At 33.7% G+C, this 21,216-nt stretch overlaps 1 protein-coding gene across 6 annotated transcripts; it reads right to left on the reverse strand.

Moving 5' to 3' along the window:
- Window positions 1-76: 76 nt before the first annotated feature.
- LOC140777243 (uncharacterized) lies at window positions 77-21,164 on the reverse strand. 6 transcript variants are annotated; one of them, XM_073121215.1, is made up of 18 exons: window positions 20,917-21,164; window positions 20,718-20,811; window positions 20,543-20,617; window positions 19,609-19,653; window positions 19,291-19,458; window positions 19,134-19,218; window positions 18,744-18,850; window positions 12,561-12,641; window positions 11,940-11,992; window positions 11,740-11,842; window positions 9,918-10,061; window positions 8,236-8,332; window positions 7,109-7,334; window positions 6,924-6,993; window positions 5,718-6,812; window positions 3,089-3,181; window positions 2,698-2,981; window positions 77-626 (listed from the first exon to the last, which is right to left on the reverse strand). In XM_073121215.1, the coding sequence occupies exons 1-18, from the start codon at window positions 21,042-21,044 to the stop codon at window positions 503-505; spliced, it is 3,072 nt and encodes a 1,023-aa protein (XP_072977316.1). In that variant the 5' UTR covers window positions 21,045-21,164; the 3' UTR covers window positions 77-502. The 6 variants fall into 6 exon arrangements, with proteins under 6 accessions (XP_072977316.1, XP_072977317.1, XP_072977322.1 ...); XM_073121216.1 differs by lacking the exon at window positions 20,543-20,617; XM_073121218.1 differs by lacking the exon at window positions 77-626 and having other exon boundaries at window positions 2,801-2,981; window positions 3,063-3,181.
- Window positions 21,165-21,216: the final 52 nt, after the last annotated feature.

The following is a 21,216-nucleotide window of genomic DNA, read 5'->3' on the forward strand; positions in this document are numbered from 1 at the left end:
TTTCTCTCGTAAATGATCCACCATGAATAGATCAAGAAGGCCAAGTCCAAGACAAAAATTGAAACAGCTGAAAAGATGATACCAGAAAAGAAGCCATCTACATTCATGCTATTAATAGAAGAGATTAAGACAAAGTAGAAGTTTCCAAAGCAATTTTACAATTATAAATCTGGGATGGTCCAAAGTTACACTTCAACTTTTATCCCGTATCAGTTTCTACTAGAAAGCATATAATCTTAAGAAACAAATAGAAGTTCGCTGACTTTGTGAATATGCTAAAAAGCATAGATCTGACATAGTCCTGGAAGGAGATTGAAATAAAAAGTAGTGGAAGAGTTCATAATCCTGGAAAGAATAAATTGCACTCAAGGGATAAATTACAGCTAGAATTTATCCAGGGAAAGAATATCAAAATCTGCATCATTTCTGCTAATTAGATCTAAGAAGTCAATGGGAAATAATAGCATTTAAGCACATGCCAGATCGAGTTAATCCAAAATGGTTAACCTTCGGACCGAGTTGTTTTTGTCCTGAAGGAAAAGACACTGCAATTATAAACTCCCGTTGCAGCTATTATAAATACTCCAATGTAGACACTCACTGTTGCAGCACAAATGTACAGGTACCTGTTGCCATTTAAAATTTAGAACTAAAGATTAGGTGAACAACTTGCATGGCATAAAATGGAATATACAAGTGAAAAGAGAAGATATTACCAAAAGATCAAGTAAGTACCCAAAAGAAAAGTTAGTTAATAGAACAGCACAGAATATATCTTGCAAGTTGGTACCCAAGCGAGCTAACAGAGAATAATCCACACAAAATTAGAAATTCTAGTACAGATAATATTGACCACTACAATTAGACGCTAGCAAGCAAAAGCAGCATAAACAGTCCAGGTACTTGTAGCCACTAATGAAGTAGGTACCAAAATAAATCCTGCATTTCTTTTATCATGCCATCTGGTGTTTCATACCTCAATGATATAGTAAAATGCATTGACCATCATTCTAAATACACCATGCAATTCACCTCATGATCGAGAACATCAAGAACTCAAGATATGGAAGCATGTTTAACTGTATTACTAGCTCTAACTTGTATTAACTGGATAAGCTGTGGATCTTCACTGAATGAAATGGGCGATGTGGCATGCATTGTACAACATTTCTGAAATCTCAATAAGCCAAACATGTAAAGACACTAAAAAATAGTAATTAACAAGTATAAGGTACGAAAAATAGTAAATTAACAAATATAAGGTACTAGAAAATAGTAAACAAGTAATAATCACAAAAGAAGCCTTCCCAAGACCCAACAAAAGAAGTAATTATGAAAAGGAGCAACTCTTATTTCAATACAATATCATAGATACTAATATGAGGAGGCAAAACAATCTAAACTATCCATGAACAGCTCAGATTCAAGTATGATAGCTCGACTAAAGCTTGGTTTGGTAAAATTAAGCTGAGTTAAATCCTCATTTAGACTCAGATGGTGAAACAAATCAATCAAACAAAAGAAACAGGTAGTTTAATCTTGGGTTGTTTAAATAGGCTGGTCAACACCTATTTAGAGTCAACTAAGAATTGCATTACTATATTCACCCAAAGTTAATAACTTAATATGATAACAATTTTGATGCTTCCACCAAATGTCACTGACAATAACTTAGCCCAAAGGTTCATAAATGCTGTTATTTCTATTGTACCATAATGTCTCTTTACATAATATAAGACATTTCATCTCTATGTTTCTGATATTACTGAATTTGGATTTCAAAACAGCATTTTCATAATCCTTTTCCTGTCGATAGAAAGTCCATTTTGTGCACACACTTGTCGTCTCCTGATATAGCACATTCCTAGTAAGCTACTATATTCTCTTGATTTGCCTTGCAACTTTTAGCTCACCAAGTATCATCCAATTTTTATCCAAGATACTAGCATAAAAGAATTTCATACTAATATGCCCCAAAAAATCTCCAGTTATTATTAATGTTTATTAGGCAAAAAAAATTCTTTCTAAATCTCTAATAACTTTTGCATATCTCAAATTTGACTTCTTTTTATTGATTGAAAGTTGAGCAAACTAGTATTCTTATACAATTTTGAACTTGGCCATCAGATAGTAGCTTATAACCAGTAATAATCTGGATCAAGAGACTTCTACAGGACTTGCTCATAAGCTCCATGCTCAAAACCTGACAGCCTTGACCAAATGCTATAAAATCAAATCAAATTTTAAAATAAAATAACATATCAAATTACTTTTGTCAAACTCACCGTGATTATCATCTACTATATTGAACAATGAAAATGTTCTAAGACACTTATGAGAGAGGCAATAAAAACTAATAACTACAAACTTTCTGCTTGACTAAAGTTGTCTGTAATCATTTCCACTAAGGCTTCATCACCTATGAAACAAGTGTGAACAAAAATAAATCGAAGCCTTGTCGATGACATTTTGCAACAAGTCTAGCTTGCATATCAGGAGTTACCCAATCTTGTTGCAAATAGCTATCTCCTACAAAATAAGAACATACAATAGAGGAGTATAACATGCAATTGGTTATAACTAGACTATCTAAGCAACAGATTCAGTTAAATTCAGTATCATCTGCAGAACATGAAAAGATGGAGACAAATGTTATCAGATGTACTGTACTTTGAAAAATCATTTGGCAGTACTTACTTCGGTGAAAATACACTCCAAACAAACAAATGATTCCTCATTAGCAACAATATGATTGTGAATGAAGTCAATCCTACTGAATTAATAAGCAGAGGAAGCAAGCACGGGAATGCAATCATCGTCTCTAGCATACAGCTCCAACTATGCTTTTGTCGAAATGAGAGACAAGTAGCACCCTTCAGAGATATGTACATCACCATACAGAGATATGATAAAATAGGCGATGCATAGGTAATCATAAACATCAGTATTCCAGAAAGTACTGTGGAGTGTCTTGAAATACCCTGTTACATTTCAATAGAATTTACTTAGAGGCATAAACATACTCATTATTCAATATAACATTAATGGAACTTTTACATTACTGCATATGTATGGAGACAGAATTTACTATGAATGCTCCAGCAACATCAATAGTAGCAAGAGTATTGGTGTTCCCAAGACCAAAATGACCTGCCAGCCCCAAGAAGTGCATCGCAGCAACCTATGGATTTCACGACCTGTAGAGTTAGTCCGTGCAATTACAAAACAGAATCCTAGATGGTGAACAAAATGCATTTATAGTTGGACTTGCCATATGAGCAAAAACACGTAACTGATATTGGCTGTCACCAGTCTAGGTAAGTGGTAATTCTTGCAAGCATCGGTCGGAAAGTGCTTGCATGACGTAATATTCTAAGGTCATGTTAAGTAAAATAAACTTTGTCTAAATCCTGAACAATAATAAAAGGTCAATGCTTGAACAATAATAAAAGGTCAATGCTAGCAATATGCATAATAGATTCATCACTAAGGGTTCTAAAGAGTAGTAATTTTCTCAGTGGATTTCAATCATGGATTGCCGTAATGACTGGCATTAGTGTGTGTAGGCCTGTACATCGCCACGTGGCACGAGGCACCACCCTAAAGGCCTGTGTATTCTTCCAGCAGCATTACGTAGGCCTTCTGAGTTGTGTTGAGAAGCCAAAGGAGAAGCACTACTGAGGCCTTCCATAGTCACACCGTGGAACAGGAGAAGAAGCACAGCCACCATTGTTATTCTTTTCCTATCGAACTGCAAGAAGATTTCTTTGTCGGAGCACTTGGAAAGAATGGTTGGACAATCCACTATGAATAAGAAGATTAGTTATAACCAAGGGTCAAAAAATTGGGATTGAGATCGTCCTTCCGAGAAAACAATATGTATCGACAGGATTGGCCTAATCGGCCGTATCGGTTGCCCCCATCGGATCGGACTTCTTTTAATTACATAAAATTCTAAATATTTTTCAAAAATATAGAATTTTTTTTAAAGTTTAGAAAACATGACAAAATAATAAGAAAATAATAATTATTCACATATGAGCCATAAAATTTAAATAAAAGTACTAACTTACTCAAAAGTTAAAGCTTTGTTAAATACCTAGCTAACTCGTAAATCCCTGTAGTCGTCGCCCTCATAATCGTCATAAATTTGTAAATAATAATGTCAGGATCTAGTGCTTCAAAAAATCATTGTATTATATCATTCATATCAAATAGATCTTATTGTCTCTGAAAAAGATAATAATCAATATGTGGGTCTTATGTTTGAAGATACTGATAAAGATAATAACTAGTATATAGATCATGTGATACCAAATAATGAATACTTGATGAACATAGTTCATTGGAGTTAGATCTGCATCGCCAAAGTTCGTTGGAGCTAGATTTCTCCGTTAGAAGATTTCTCCGTTAGAAAGTGAGAAGAAAAGAAGAAATGAGTGAAAGAGAGAAGGAGAAAGAGAAAGAGAGAGAAGAAAAGAGTAAAGAGAAAGAGAAAGAGAAAGAGAGAGAGTGAGAAGAAAAGAGTAAAGAGAGAAAGAGAGAAAGTGAGAAGAGTAAAGAGAAAGAGAAAGAACTTAGGGACGTCAATAATCGATGTCCTTGGGTCAGATCCATAGTGGATCTGGCCTGGTTTAATCAAAACCGGCCAATCCTGATCGATCCCAATCATTTGACCGAGTCGAGCCTGGTCGATCCAGATCTGGATCAACTGATCCGACAAACCTTAGTTATAATTTCAAATAGGATTAGGATATGTGTTAGGTTCTCCGATTAAGGCAAGATTTGAGATGGGTAATTTTTGGATTGAAGGAAGCTTGGAGTGAGGAGTAATGGAGGTATGGGCTGTGGTGGAGATGGAAGTTGTGGTAATAAGCGATGGACAGAGGGACGAAGGGAGAGGAGTCGCTCCTAAAAGAGGTAGGGCGGCGATGGATGAGGGGGAAGGACTCGGTGTCGGCTAGGGTCAAAGGAGGAGTTAGGGCACGAGGGAGAGAAGAAGAATAAGAGGGGAAGGGGGGAAAAAGCTCAATTAATTGCTAATCCCAACCTTAGGTGCCTCCAAACTAATTAGAGGCTACCCGGCTGACTAAATGACTCAAGGTGACCACATGGTATCACTTGGTCTAACTCCTACTTACCCAATGACCCTAAGCAAATAAAACCTCCACTAACATGAACCAATCAACAAACTTGACCCAAGAAACTAACATAACTCAACTCCTAGATAACCAAACCCTAAATCAGGTCTATAACAATGTGCTCCATTAGACCATTAGTGATGATCCATTATCACGTAAAATAGGATCCATAACCTGTAATAAATCCATCATCATCTTCTCTTCTCAATGCCTATTCTCTCGAAAACCTAGCATTGAGACAGAACATTTGAGATGGAGAGGTGCCCGTGAAGGATTCAAAAACAGGTTCTTCTCTCTTTCTCTGGCTTGCTGGTCAGCACACCACAGCTTGTGCCACAGGCACAAGACAATCCATCTAAACATTGTCCATATATATATATATATGAAAGAAAATTGTGGATAATTACTTTTCATGTACTCACAGGCTCTGCATAAGCAGAAAGCCTCGTGCAATGAGGTGAGCTTTAATACTTCACGTAATTGCAGTAATAAGAAAGGAAATTCAGCCAAAGAAATGAAGAATACAGAAACTGAAGCCTTTAGCAAAAAATAAGATCAGAGTTTGACATAACTGACCTCAACCCACTGCTTACGCAGTGTTCCAATAGTTGAAAAATGAATTATGCTGGACAGGGTTTGCAAATAAACGAAGAAAACAGGCATAGCATTTATTGGCTGCTGCAGAAGCAGCTGCAGAAGGCACCAAAAGCCAGCATATGTTGCTCCAATAAGGTATGTGGAATCAGCAACACCCATCAATTGAGAACTACTTTGCATGGCGGAGTAATTGCTCAAGCCAACTTTGGATACCATTTGTGTGTCCTTTAAACAAACAGGAAATATCCATGGTGATGATAATAAAGTTAGAGCTACTGAAGTGCTAGCACTAATATAAAATAGCTGAGCTATTGATGTTACACTATGATTCATTGGCACCAAATTATCGATCTGATTTTCCATGATATGTAGCACCACCAGAAATCCAGAAAGAGAATAGCTCAACCATACGCCAAGAACTAACTTTGTTCTGGATCGTAACGGAAAAAGTGCACATGAACTCAGGATAATGATAACAAGTACTGTGATTATCTGAAGAACTTTTATACTAGAAGCCCCAGCATGCACAAGGAACTTGGAAACATCTGGAAGATGAACCCAGTTCACACCACCTTGATGCCAACCCCTTAGAATTCTTCCACATATTAAAACAACAAGGACAGAGGATAACCGACAAGTATCAAGCAAATTGATATTTGATGTCTTATAACTGGTAAACATACAGCCAGCAATATTGCTTGAATCTATTGGTGATGGCTGATGGACAATAATCTTATCTTCTCTTTTCTTTGGAAACACAGAATTAGGTCCATTTAGCAAGGATTGGACTGTTGTATAGAGAAAGATCAGATACAGAGTAGAGGTAAGAAAATGCCACGAATATTGCTCTTCTTCTACAAAAGAGCTTGATCCAAGACTGACAACATGGAGAAGAATCCCAATAAAGACAAAAATTTCATCAAAGTGCCAGCGGTAGATAGATTCATTCAGCTGCGAGTAGTACTCGTTTTGTCTAAAGTGAACTGTTTTAAATAAGCAAAATACTAGGCCCATCAGTAGAACACATGAAACAAGCATCAAGGCAATTGCAGACAGAAGTATATTGATAGGTTTCTGCACAAGTATAGATTGTTAGATGGAACATGTTACACAAGTTAAAGGTAAACACATACTACTAACTACCACTTCATCAACAAAGTAAATAGGAAATAAAGTGAAAATTACATTGGTGGCTCTGTGTGACAACCATTCACTGGCAGCTTTCAGAAAATGATGATAAGATTCAGCGACAGTCCTGAAGTAGCCAATATCATAAGATTTACAAAATTGATAAAGTACTATTTATCTAATAATGGCAGTTATGCATGTGTTCATGACCTACAAATCATAGAAGGAATTTGAAATCTTACTCAAAGTCAATTCCCTGATGAACTCGCCAAGAATTATGAGCAGCCACAGCTTTAGAAAATAAATTGCATAAAATTTGTTTAGCGCTACCAGTAGGTCTGTTAACTTCCAAACCTTGTTCATGACTAACACATCTAGAATCTCCACAGCGTAAAGCAGGTAAATGTGCTTGCAGTAATCTTAGCAATTGCCAGGAGTTCAGTTCTAAAGCTCGCAGCTTTTGATCATCTGTACTCAAAATATTGCATCCATGAATATATCAATACTGGATAGCCATAAAAAAAAATACTGACAAAGACAAGTAAATTAGCAAAGTCCACATCAAACAACTAAAAATATCCATTCAAGATATGGCAAATCTACTAGTTTTCAAGTTTACTTATCCTGAATGTCGAATATCAAGACAATGAAAAATTAAAACCTTCGGATGTGCCGCAAATGATTTTTTGTCATTTGTTGCACTGTAGTTTACAAGTAATATCCAGGTGCTTTAGGTTAATTTTTCTTTCATTTCCAAAGATAGCCACAACTTAGATTACTATTTTGGTAATAATATATTTTACACAGCATGCTCCAGTCTTATCTCTGCTATTAATCCAATTTATTGTGTAACTTATAGATTTGAATCTATTTGCTTTTACTGCTCATATATGTGCTCTTCAATTTCGGCGAGTACTCCTTTATTGTATAATTCTCAGAATTTGTATGCCATACTAATATTGCTTCAGGACTCCAGATATTAATATGACTCCATTAATCATATACACTGGTTATATATAATTAGGTCAGTTGGTAAAACTGCTTGCAATTCTAGCAGTACCTAATATTCACTGGAGTCCAGATAACAATAAAAGACAATTATCTGGGTCCAGTAAAGAAAAAGAATTGCAGAAAGGAAAGCAGAAAGACGAGCCCTATAAATACTATTTTACTTCCTCATACTAAAAATGATGAAAGAGTAAGAATAATAGTCCTCATGTATATTAGACATGAGGACCATGGTGATTGATATTTAAATACTCAATAGTACCAAGTTCTATATCATCACTTAAAATGGCTCACACTGCCACAAAGGGGTCCTTATTGATAAATCATAGTCGACAAATTAAAAAAGAAATTAAAACCTGACCTGTGAAAGAGTCAAAAAGATTTCTGAGCAAGACTCCTATATTGTTCTTTGGAATTGGTATGCCAAACAGAAGAGCTAAAGTTGGAGTAATGTCGACCTGGGAAATAATTCAATTAATTAGATATGAAAATGAAAGCAATTCAAGCATTTTATTTAAAAATGAGCACAGCTTCTTGATAAAGGCAACATTCTGATGAGAAAAACTAATAAGATTCTGGAACTGAATAATACATAATTTGAGAAAATATTTATCCATACTTCAACAAAAATTTATTAGGTTAAATTACACTTAGACCCCAAAATTATCCAAATTTTCAAAATGACCATTTTGTTAGCTGCCTACCATTTACTTTTCTGTCCCGAATTGACATGAATAACATGAAAGCGTGAAAACGGGTCGGATTAACTCCAACCCAACCCCTTATCCGACCCAAGTTGGATGGGATTAGAAATAAAAAATTTCTATCTGAACCAGATACGGATTCAGATAAGGATAAGATTTTTGAAAAAAACTTGGATACAGATTCGGATATAGATACTAGTCAAATACAAATTTTCAAATATGGATACAGATATCGAATATTTGTTTAACCATATATTTTTTGAATGATTTACAATTTTTAGTTTACTTACTTAAATAGTGAATATTAATATTGTTATTAATAATGTGTTTTATATTATTTCTAGAGATTAATTTTACTAAATTTATATGTATTTGACATGTAATTTTTTATAAAATTATAATATTCTATGTTAATTGTCTCCAAAAAAATGTCATAATTTATTTAAAATTCGATCCACGTTTGACTAAAATCTGATCTTCTATCCAAAAATTATCCAATCCATATTCGAGAACTATTTGTCTCCGTTTAGTTAGGATATAATTTTAAATTTTGTTATCCGTCAAATATTCTTATCCAAATCTGTATCCAAGCACAAAATATGGATCATGTGGTTTGAACATTATTTGATCCGTTTTCACTCGTAATAATATGTGACCATTTTTTACTCTCATTTATGCAAAAATTGCCTACATCTTCCTTCCCAAACTTATATATAGACATTTATGCTCTCTCTCTCTCCTAACATTTTTCTCTTCTAATAATTATCACTCCCCTTCCTCTCAAATTCTCTCAAACACTCAATCCCTCTCTAACTTTTATCCCTCTTTCCATCCTCATATTTCTTTCTCAATCCTAAACCAATCCCAAATTCAATAATAATAATATTTTTAATTTCTCTTCTTCCTCTTAATTTTTCTTAATTTCTCCCCCTCCCAATCTCTATGAAACTCTCTCCCCTATCCTACAACTCAAATATGCATTAGGATATAGGGTAATTTTGTAAAATGAATTTTTTTTGTTAATGGCATAACCCCCTATAAAGATTATGATATTTCTGGGGGTCTTATTGTTATGCTTTTTCTTTAGAGGGTATAAATAATATTAAGTTATAATTCAATAGGTCTAGGTAAATTTAGCCAATTTTTTATCAAGAAACCACATCATTCATTACATTTAGCATTTAGCAACTTACCAGTTACTACTTCAGAAATACACTAACAAGCATGAAATTCATATAACCCAACAAATCATAGGAACAAGATTGCAAGGATCTGATAGTGATATTTACTTGAATAGCTGTACATTACTGGTGAAAAAGAAGATAAGTTCCATAATTACTTGAAAAGCTTCATTGTGGTAATAGGGAGAATAATCTGAGTTCTCAACATAGCGGCCAATAAACAGGGCTAATGAGTCAGCCTCTTCATATGAGGATCCTCCATGATTACCACCTTCAGTCATGCCATGATCACTAACAACAACCTGAAGAGAAATAACAGAAAATGATAAATCTGTTATCAAGATTCAGGAGAAAGCCAAAAGTTCCCACTAACAAATGAATGAAAGAAGAAAGATGTACACCAAAGTTAGTAATCTTTACTTCAGAGTTAGTTTCAAGCTTGTATTAAAGATAACAAGGGAACTCATTTTTAGAAACTTCGAGGTTTTTCTTTAAAAATTTTAACCAAAAAATCCTTATGTTTAGTCCTAAAATACCAGACAAAAGAATTTGAAATTAACTAAATTCACCCAACACATACTTTCTCTTCACATTTTCATAAAACTTTCCTTTGCAAAGCTTTCTCAACATTCAATCTGAACCACTAGGAGAAATACAAGTAGAATTTGCCCTCTCTTTCCTTTTCTTTACTTCCATAAGATATGCTACAAAAGTAAAAGAACATAGACTAAACTGACGATCATAAGATCAGTGGTTCTAAGCTGAATGATGACATCTTGGAGACAAGATACCTGTCATTGGAAGACATTGCAAAATTCCAACTTTCCCTATGAATGCTCAAGTTACGGCATTAAGTTGATGTGACATCTGAAATGCTTGGTTTTATAAATTAACAGCTAACATTTCTTGTTCTTATCAACCAGAATTACTTGGGACTAAAGATTGGATTTTGTTGCTTCACCACCATCTACACATTCGCTAGATAGATCACAACATGGATAGCAGATTCAATGAGTCACACCATTTTCTTTAGAAGTGTTAAACATATGATATACATATTAGTATGTCACCTAACAACTTAAATTTTTGAGTCAATTAATTACCTAACATAGTATTAACCCTAGTTTCTCGAAGGTCTAGAGTTCAGACCTTGTTTAAACTCATCTAATCCTTATTTTAAAATATCTATTCCTGGTGTGGAGGGTCATACACTTATTATCTTTCATCTTCTACATGCAGTATAGGCCTGCATGTGAGGAGGCATTATTTGACAACGAGATTAATAAATAGTAACTGATATTGCAAATGATAAACAAATGTCTTTATAATCTAGATGAGTGATCATTAAAAAGCATCAGAAAATAAATATCAGATGCAAGAAATATCTGTTCATTCAAAAAAAACAATTCAATATAATGGAAATATCTAACCAACTGCATTTAAACAAAGGTCCACTAATGTTGTTCCCATTATCTCTAGGAAATTCTTAATTTCTTATAGCCAACTGACATGTTGGCATGTTTCTTCTTATTTTAGAACATAATCATGAATACTCTACCATGGCTCCACTGTAACATTGGGAAAAAAAATAACTAATCAAGCTTTGGAAAATGGTTCTAGGATAGATAATTTATCTTTTAGCTATTTGCAGTTTTCTTTTCATCTTCTTTCTTTTACTCTTGATGCGAGTTAGAGGCATGTGTGCATTCTTCAGTTAGATGTCATGACCCAAAATCGCACTATCCGTAAAACTAACATCTTTTTGGTATTTCTGAACAGAAGTCGTTCACCGCTATTTTAATTTAATTGCAAATCAGATAGTAAATCAAAATTAAATAACAAAGAGTATATTGTATCCTTCTCGTTGATTATGTGTCCAAAGGAAACCTCTTTCCATAAACATACTTGCACTCATGATTCCCGTCAATATGATTACTCAATTGATAAATAAAGATGAAAATAAGTTCAATTGTTACAAACCAGAAGTGTGCGACTATCAGAATTATCTTGATTCAAAATGCTCTGCGTATGAATCATCTTGATAATGTCATCCATCTCCTTAAGCTTCGGGGCCATCAAGATACTGCAGTTCTATAAGATTGCATTCAAGCAAGGGATTGTAAAAATAAAGTAACTCTTATGCAATTCCTTGAAAACAAATTGGAGACAAGAAGATTCACCTTCGACGCCCACCAATGTGTCCAACATGATCTAAACCTAGATAGTGAAGAATCTGAAATAAAACTTAAATGGTAATTAAAAAGAACAATATGAAACACAAAATGTGAATTGATAATTAACAGATTTATACATTAAAAAATATGGTGGTACCATGAAATTGACAGAGCTAGATATATTCCTCATGAACCTATGGACTAAAAAATAAGAACTTAACGATTCTGGGTCAATATGTGGAATTAATGCCAGTTAACAAAATAAATATAACTGTTATCATAACTAGCATTATATCAAGGGGTTACAGTTATGGTTCAATAAGTTTATATGTGGTCTTTCCAAGAGTAGATGCCAAAAAAAAGTCAATTTGCAAATTGCGGTTATCAAAACTTACTTCCTGCAATTATTGGAAAAGTCTGATGCTACATACAAAGTTCAGCAAACTATATGATAAAAAGAGATGCAAGTAAGAAGCAGAAATCTAAGACTCAAACAACACACTAGAGAGCATCATGATTCACGAATAATATGGTTTAAGGCTTTAGTGCTTAACAAGTTAATTAGATTATGATAATCTTCTTAGTATAATATGGTAACATAGTAACTTGTAGAAGAGTTAGAAGTACCAGGAGGTCCCAATCTTTGGCAGCAAGCTCAACATCTAGATGACGAGAAACATTGGAATCAACCTCAATTGTATCTTTGACCTAGAACCAAAAAAAGTATGACTCTAAGTCAATAACTAAAAGAGAGATGAATGTCTAGACTACTAGGAAATATGTCGACCAAGCCTACCATGTAACATGCCATCGGTGACAGTACAAGTAATTATATAATATAAAGAAAAATAGTGAAGAACAGAATTTTCTACATCTGGAAGTCAAACAGACGATCAGTCATTCAGATAAATCCAATGCAGTGGAGATCAAAAGTATGAATTAATTTATGGATAAAAAAATAAATGAAAAGAGAAGATTATCTACAGAACACAATGTAGCAGATTTCCATGCTCCAACCTAAGCACTAATTTTAGTCCCTGTCCCTGCATTATAAAAATAAATGAAGAGCTTCTTAGATCTATCATCTATGAGACCAAGCTAAACAGGAATTCTAAAAGCTATCCTACGTATCTCTTTCACGCTGCATTCTTAAAAAGGAAAAAAAAAATTCTTTTTGTTCTTTGCACAACTGTTGTCTCTACAAAAGCAAAACTATCCCTGAGTTATCTAATACTAGTAGTCTAGTACAGGTACAAATTCAAATGGAATGATTAATAAAAAGATTAAAAAAAAATTGGAATCATACAACAAAGAAAACCAGAAAAGGGTGAAAGAAACATCAAAACAAGCAAAATTTCTAATTATAAAAGAAATTATAAAAAAAGGAAAATTTAAAAAAAAATCAAAAACAGATTAAAGGAACACAAAACGAGCAAAATTTCTTCCTTCAAGAAACATCAAAAACAATCATTCAATAACATTGACATTTATAAAAATTAAGAGACTAAAAAATTTCTAATTAAAAGAGAACAAAAAGCTAAAAGAAAAGGTAAAGCAAGAATTATCCAAAAAAAGAGCAACTGCAAGAATACAGTAATAAACACTTATATACACTATATACACCAAATAGACCAAAGATCTTTATGCCAATAGATTAAAAAATGTAAGAGTTAGGTAAAAAGAAAGAAGACAAAGAAACAAAAATAAAAAGAATTAACAGCAAGAAATGTAATAACAAATGAAAAGAAATAGAGCGAGTGAAAAAAAATGAAAATTCAAGGAACTCACATATAAGTCACAAAATTTTGAGCAAAATCATTGGAAAAATGTAAATGAAAATTTGTAATAAAGTGAAAAAAAATGTGAATTAGCAAGCAGATTACTAATATGCATTAAATGGATATCAAAATAGTAAAGAAAATCATAATAAAAATTAAAAGGATGTTATAAAAAAGATTGAATATAAAGAAGATAACATCGAAAGGTTAAAACAAAAGAATAGAGACTTATAATAATAAATAAATAAACTTTAACTAAAAATAAAATAAACAGTTAAAAGAAAAAAAAACTAAAACAAGACTTATAATAAAAAAATGCAATTGCATAAATAAACTCTTACATACTCAAAGATTCAAAAGACCCGAATAGAACATGAATTTGAAAATGTATAAATTAGATAAAAGAAAGGCAAAAAGAGGAACCAAAAGAATCCTGAACAAAAAATGTAACAACAAATGAAGGGAAAATAGAAATGAAAAAAAAAAATAAAGAGTGGAAATTTAAGAAAAAATTAAGTCATCTACAAGAAATGAAATAATAATGAAAGAGAAACAGATCAAATGAAAAGGTTTTGAAGAGAAGTAGAAATAAAAGAAAACTTAATCATCTAATAGGGCAACCAAGAAAATAATACTAAAATAAATTCTAATAAAACTTACAAAACTTTGAGAAACCAAAAGCAAAAGAGAAGCAAAATCATTTCAAAAAATAAAAACAAAAAGTTGTACTAAAGTGGAAATATGATAGAAAAAGAAGATTACTATTGGGCAAAAATTAGTAATCAAAATATAAGGAAAATAGGAGACAACAATAAATCAAAAGAAAGAACAAAATAAAGAATATTGAAGTTATAAAGAAGGTAACACCAAAAAAATTGAAAAACAAAATAATACAAAAAATTCTAACTAAAAAAGAACAAAAGAGTTTAAAAAAAACAAAAGCATGAATTATTCAAAAAAAATTCAACATAACAAAAGATAATAAAATTTTATATACATCAAATATCTTGAAGATGCCGATTGATTTAAAAAGGTTTAAATGAGGTAAAAGAACGAAGACAAAGAAGGAAAAACCAAAAAGAAACACTGATAAGAAATGAAATAACTTAAATCTAACAAATGAAAGGTTTTGATTATTTTGAAGAGAAGTAGAAATAAAAGAAAACTTAAATCTAACAGCACAACCAAGAAAATAATATTAAAATAAATTATAATACAAATCATAATACTTTGAGAAACCAAAACTAAAATAACAAACATATGAAATCATAAAACTTTTGGAAAATTAAAAAACATAAAAGAAGGAGCACAAAATCATTCTTCAATAAATTTTAAAAAACATTGTTAAAAGAATTGACATTTCAGATGATTAAGAGAAAAGGATCCGAAAACGCCAAAGAACACGGCTTAGAAATGTATATATTAGATCAAAGAAAGAAGATTGAAAAAGGAAGACTTAAAAGAATCACCAACAATGACTGCAATAACAAATGAAGAGAAAATAGGATATATGAAATTGTTTTGAGAGAAGTGGAAACAAAAGAAAAATATAATAATCTAACAATGCAAGCAAGAAAAGAATATTGAAAAAAATCTAATAAAAATCGCACAACTTTGAGAACCGAAACCGAAAGGGAAGATAAAATACGCTTCTTAAGCTAGTACATTTCTTGAATGAATATAGCGCAATGACAGCGAAAAGAAAAGCTGTAAGCACTAACCAATGGAATGATAAAGCAAAAGGGGAGAGAACTAAAGATAAAAATAATAATATTAGGACTCATAAAACACAGAAACCAGAAACGGGATTAGGGGAAAAATCAGGCAAATAAGAAGTCATAGAATAAGATTTTGGGAAAAAGAAAAAGAAACATAAAATACAAGCAAGATTTCTAACTTCAAGAAACATAAAAGACCCATCACTCAATAACATTGACACTTACAGAATTAAGAACAAAAGATTTCAAAGAGACTCAAATATTTCTGACAAAAAAGGAACAGGTACAACTCTGCAATACTATCCCTGAAATATCTGACAGTGGTAGTTTAATACAAGTACAAATTCCAGTGACCATTGTAATTCATTAGATCCTTTTATAAGAATTAGTTTTCAACTTTTGATGTGTGACATTATATTTAAAGACACTATGTAAAGAAGAGTCAGATGTCAGACAGGTTTCATGGACAAATTAAAATAAACGAGGTAACAGTTGAGAAAATGGTACCCGGTGGCAAGAAGTTGATTCCAGAAGTTAAAATGTTATACACATCAATATATGAATAAAGCATGAAAACAGATAACAAATCTCATGATAAATGCAGATTTCATTTCACTAAGAAATTGTTATGCTTGATATACACTTTTATGATAGTACAATCTAAGGGTGGCAAATCTTGACCCGACCCAATAATCCGCCTTTTAATCGGATTTGGATTTAGTCTAATCGGATTCAAGTCATAAACGGATCAATCCGCCTAACCTGATTTATAATTGAATCGTGTTCAGGTTTATATAGCTGACCCGTTTAATCCGTTTAAGTATATGGGTCGGATTGGGTCAACCCGCCAACCCTTACTATATAAATTAAACTAAACTTAACCTACCCCTCACACAACCTCATCCTCACAGCGATCCACCCATTCCCAACCGCCTCACTCTCACACCGCTCTCATCTCCACACCCATCTCCACTGCCTCTCGTCGCCTCTCACCTCTCGCAGCTTCTCACCTCCCGCCTCTCGTCGTAGAGGCCATAGTCCTCCCACCTCTCGCCTCTCGCCTCATCTTGCCTCTTGAAAGCCCTATCTCCATCTCGCCGCCTCCCCCATGTTGCCTGTCTCTCGCTACCTCCGGCAGTTATTAGATTAACCCTGAAACTTGTTATATATGTTGGTAACTGGTGTAAATGTGGCTTAGCAAATATAACTCGTGTTCCTTTTTTGAGTATGAATGAAAGAATATTGATATCTGAAGTTACTTCAGTTTTCATCAGTAAAACGTAAAGATGTCTTGGATTTTGTCTTGATTTAATTGTCTCATGTATCTTGATTCCAAACATGTTTATTAACGCTATATCTTCACTGCTTACAAAGCTTATTATTTTTCATACTTTTTCTGCAGATGTGTGGTAAAGGCTAGCATTTTGTCTCAGCATCTTCCATCTAAACAATTAGTCAGAGTATCTTCTCTTCATGAAAATCCCTTGATTGGCTTGGTTGCTGCCAATAGCATCATCACCTGGTCAAATTTTTGATTTAATAGTTAACTATGCTTTCATACAATTATTTGTCTATATGGCCATCTTTTTTGTCTTTGATACTTCTACGCCCATAAGTTTCTTTGGATCATCTTCTCAGTCAGGTAAGCTCCATCCATTATACTCAAGTTGCCTATAGTTCTGATTGCTTACTTTGTCGATTTTTATGTTCACTCTCCCTTTCATTCTCAAAATGCTCCTGCTTGGCAGTAGATGCTCCCACAAGCCATCATGTGCAGTGCACATGCGCTTACAGGTAAGAACAGAGAGAAGAAAGTTATTTTATGGCACTGCCTTTTGGAGCCTTTACAATGTTTAAGAGGTTAGGGAGATGCCCATAAGGCCCCCATGTGCTGCAACTCATGTCCCTATGCCTAGCTTCATTGGGTTGTTATGTTAGCTAAAACAAATGATTATATTAAATTTAGCACTCTCTTCATTTGACCATGCAGCATTTGGCTCTCTGGAAGGTCATGTTGGAGGCATCATAGTAGTCTAAGATAGCTCTTTTATTATGCTAAGATCATCTTTTATTCTGTAAATATACATCTTTTATTCTGTATAAATCATCTTTTATTTTGTAATATACAAAAGAGTATAAAAGCTATAGCCTGTCTTGACTGATCCATCTATTTAGTTTAGTTTTAGTTTGGTTTAGTGTCCAGGGTTTTATGGCATCTAGATCTATAGATGATGCATACATGAAATATGTCCAGTATAAGTGTATAACAGGTTAGTTCTTTTCTTTGTTTTTGTACTCAAATTTTTTATACATCTATTGCCAATTAAATTTTTTGTACTCTATATTCTCTATCTTAGTTAACATTCTCTTTTGTTTTTTTTTTTTTTTTTTTCTGACAGGGTGGTGATCTTTGGATAATAAAATGGAGGGCCCAATTCTATTATTTGCTTTTTTTTATTTGCAGTTTGTAATATACTATAAACTTGAAATTATGTTATAATTGCCATGAGGTTGTTAGATTTGTAAGTTGTAAGTTGAAATTAAAATTAATACTTAAATTTATTTACTTAATGTTGAACGCTGATAGTTGAATTAGTATATAAATTTGTGTTGAATTGAATTTATGGTTGAATATTTAGAATTGTATATTTTTGTATTAAATATTTTTTCAAATAAAAAGCTATTATTTTGTTTGAATCAATAAATATTAAATTTTATATAGGGTTTAATAATACTTTGTTATTTGTGTTACCGTATTGTCGTGTCGTGTTAATACGACCCGTTTACTAAACAGGTTAGACTGGTTATGTTAACATGTCGTGTTAACACGACTCGTTTATTAAACGAGTTAAATGAGTCGAGTCGTGTTACCCGTTTAATAATCGGGTCGTGTTCGTATTAGTTTAAAGTTGACCCGACCCGAACTTGCTTAACCCGACCCAAGTGCCACCCCTAATATAGTCGTTGATTAGTGAATCCTAAAATTATTATCGTTATTGTCCCTTTAAAATATAAACCAGACATAAAAAGTATCATCTTCACACACTATGCACTTTTTGTGGAATATATCTCATGCGTTTTACACTAACCTTGAATATCTGAAATCTGAAAAAACTTTTTTGTGCTAACATCCTATAGACTTTGAACAGAATTGAATTAATTCCTAATTGATCACCAAATAGTTGTTGATGGATCTTAACATATAGAAATTAAGAAAACATAGCCAGGTACTCATCACAGTCCATTAGAAGCAAGCAACTGTTGTTGTGCATAATATAAAACAATGGTGAACAGAAGAGAAATTTAAAACTTACATAAAAACTGCTTACTCCATCTTGCCTAGAAAATAATCTTGGAAAAAGTTTGATCCATGTATCATCCCCAAGAATCACTAATTTCCAACCAATACGATAAAACTGATCTGCAGGTAAGATGGATCAATAAAATTGTCTACTTAAGTAGAAACCACTGTCATGTGTACCCAAGATCAAACTTCCAAGCATATCAGTAAGGCCAGCATGCAACCATGCCACCTATTATATGCTTAGGGTCACTTGCCTATGCATGCCAATACATGGAAGAGACTGTCAAGGGTGTGAACTTCCAAAAGTAGACCAGTATGCACTGATGTCCCAACCAGTAAATGCATTTTCAATAAATAAGACTGAAATGTATACGAACTAACATAAGGTATGCAAACTAACCAAGAAGATTGTCATCTAAAAGGGCTTGGGTATTAAAATTGAATGCAACATCTAGAAAACCTCCAATTGCACCAGAAACAATCGCCTGGAAGATATAAAAGAATTAACACATTTTGAAATATCAAGAACTGCCTGTTTCACAGTAAGATGATCTTACTTTTAACCTGGGCATGGTAACTGTTGGAGGTGCAGCTTTTGCATGATAAGCTACTGCTCTACCGCTGGACAACAAAGACTGAGTATAAGGCATAGCCTTTCTCATTGCCTCAGCAGGAGGCTTTCCATCTCTTCCCAGTACAAATTCAGCAGGGAGCCCATCAATAACCTGGAGAGGCATACACACACAAGAAAAAGAAAAAGAAGATTAAAAAATTTAGTTGTAACAGACTAAATTATTATAGTATTATTATAAGACTTGGTTTCTGCATCACTAAATTAACATTGCTTTAAACTTTGGCAAATGATGAGTACATACCATCAATAGCAGTCGGTCATATGCAGGAGGTATTTTAGAAACATCCTGTAACAAGCCACATAAGCAGTGTAAAGTAATCTAGTTTCATTTGTATAAGCTAGTGTACTAAATTGTAGACTGACACAAGTGAATAAATTGTAGCCAAACACTATCTTAAAAAGTTTGCAGATGCACTCCATCTAAAATTGGATAAATGCTTAGAGATACGCCATCATAGACCATAATGAAATTGTCTATAATAATCTTAGTGATGCCATGAAGTAAAACATTACAATAGGAGATGAGAATTTTACAATATGAAAAGAGAATTCAAAGGATGGAAGGAGAAAACATACCTAAACTCAAGTCAATCCAAGAGCAACTTGCAAAATAGGTGCTCAGGCTTGGGCATAGAACCCAGCAGCAGGCAAATATAATAAGAACTCATCCATTGTGTTCAAGCAACATTTTATTTACAAGCTAAGCCTAACAATAAGGTTCTGATTGGCTTGGGTTTCAACCAAACCAAGCTCAATAATGGCTTTAAGTGAAGCAAACTTAAGATGCTCATGAACATCTTGAATTACTCGTAGTTAGGATGGAAATAGACCCTGTTAACCTGCCAACTACATCCTAATACTGTAATATGAACAAGATAATCTAGTGAGCATCGTGATAATCGTAAAATACAAATTAACAAGTCAAAAGTGTAACAGGACATGAGATAGGATGTGTATATTCTTGAAATCCAACCCAATCTCTTGGGATCGGGTTCATATGGATCGTCTTAGTTATTGCATTATGCCGTAATACAGATCTGTTCACCCTAAATTGCGGGCCCCGCAATACTACCCTGATGACCAAAAATCGGATCTCCAACGATCGCATGTCACAAAGATGAGAGGTAAGTAATCAGACTTAAAGATTCTTTAGCAAGAATCGAAGCGTTAAGCACCTGAAACCACGATAAAGATGAGAGATAACTAATCAGACTTAAAGATTCTTTAGCAAGAATCGAAGCGTTAAGCACCTGAAACCACAATATAGGTGAGAGATTACAGGGACGAGGAAAGACGACGAAGTAGTTAAAAATTAGTTAAAACAAGCAAATTAGAGATCGAGGTACCAACCCTATACAACGATTTTAGCTGATCTGGGGAACGATCCACCGCTTCGGCATCATAAACCCGATCGCAGTTAGGCATCTGGTAACTCTCCGCACCGCTGACAGATTATAACGAATCGATCAAACCAGAGATACTTCTCTAAAGGAATCAAGAATCGATCTAGCAACCTAAAAGATAGGAGAGGATGGGGAGCAAGATCGACCTAAACCCGAGGAGCGTGGGTTTTACGGGGAAGAATCCGATCAAGAAGAGAGATAAACCAGAGATCTGAAGCAGGACGGCGACGATGGTCCATATCGTGAGCCCGGTGCACGACAAGGAAAAGGACATTGATAGATAGGCAGACAGAAACCCTGATTAGGGTTTCCAAGAAGAAAGAAAGGGAGACCCACTGGCCACCGGAGGAGGGTGGTCGCCAGACGCGCGAGAGAAGAAGAAAAAGGAAAACCAAGAAGTGAATTAGAGTTGGGGCGCCGGTGTATTAGTATATATATAGAGCAGG

The sequence above is a fragment of the Typha angustifolia genome, chromosome 15 (genome assembly GCF_048772165.1).
Source record: "Typha angustifolia cultivar Huaian chromosome 15, ASM4877216v1, whole genome shotgun sequence".
NCBI lineage: Eukaryota > Viridiplantae > Streptophyta > Magnoliopsida > Poales > Typhaceae > Typha > Typha angustifolia.

Coding starts and splice junctions, on each gene's coding strand:
- LOC140777243 (XM_073121215.1), bottom strand. CDS start 21,044: ATGTCCTTTTCCTTGTCGTGCACCGGGCTCACGATATGGACCATCGTC. Junction 11,843..11,939: donor CACATTGGTGGGCGTCGAAG/GTGAATCTTCTT, acceptor ATAGAACTGCAG/TATCTTGATGGCCCCGAAGC. Junction 6,994..7,108: donor CATCAGGGAATTGACTTTGA/GTAAGATTTCAA, acceptor TGGCTACTTCAG/GACTGTCGCTGAATCTTATC.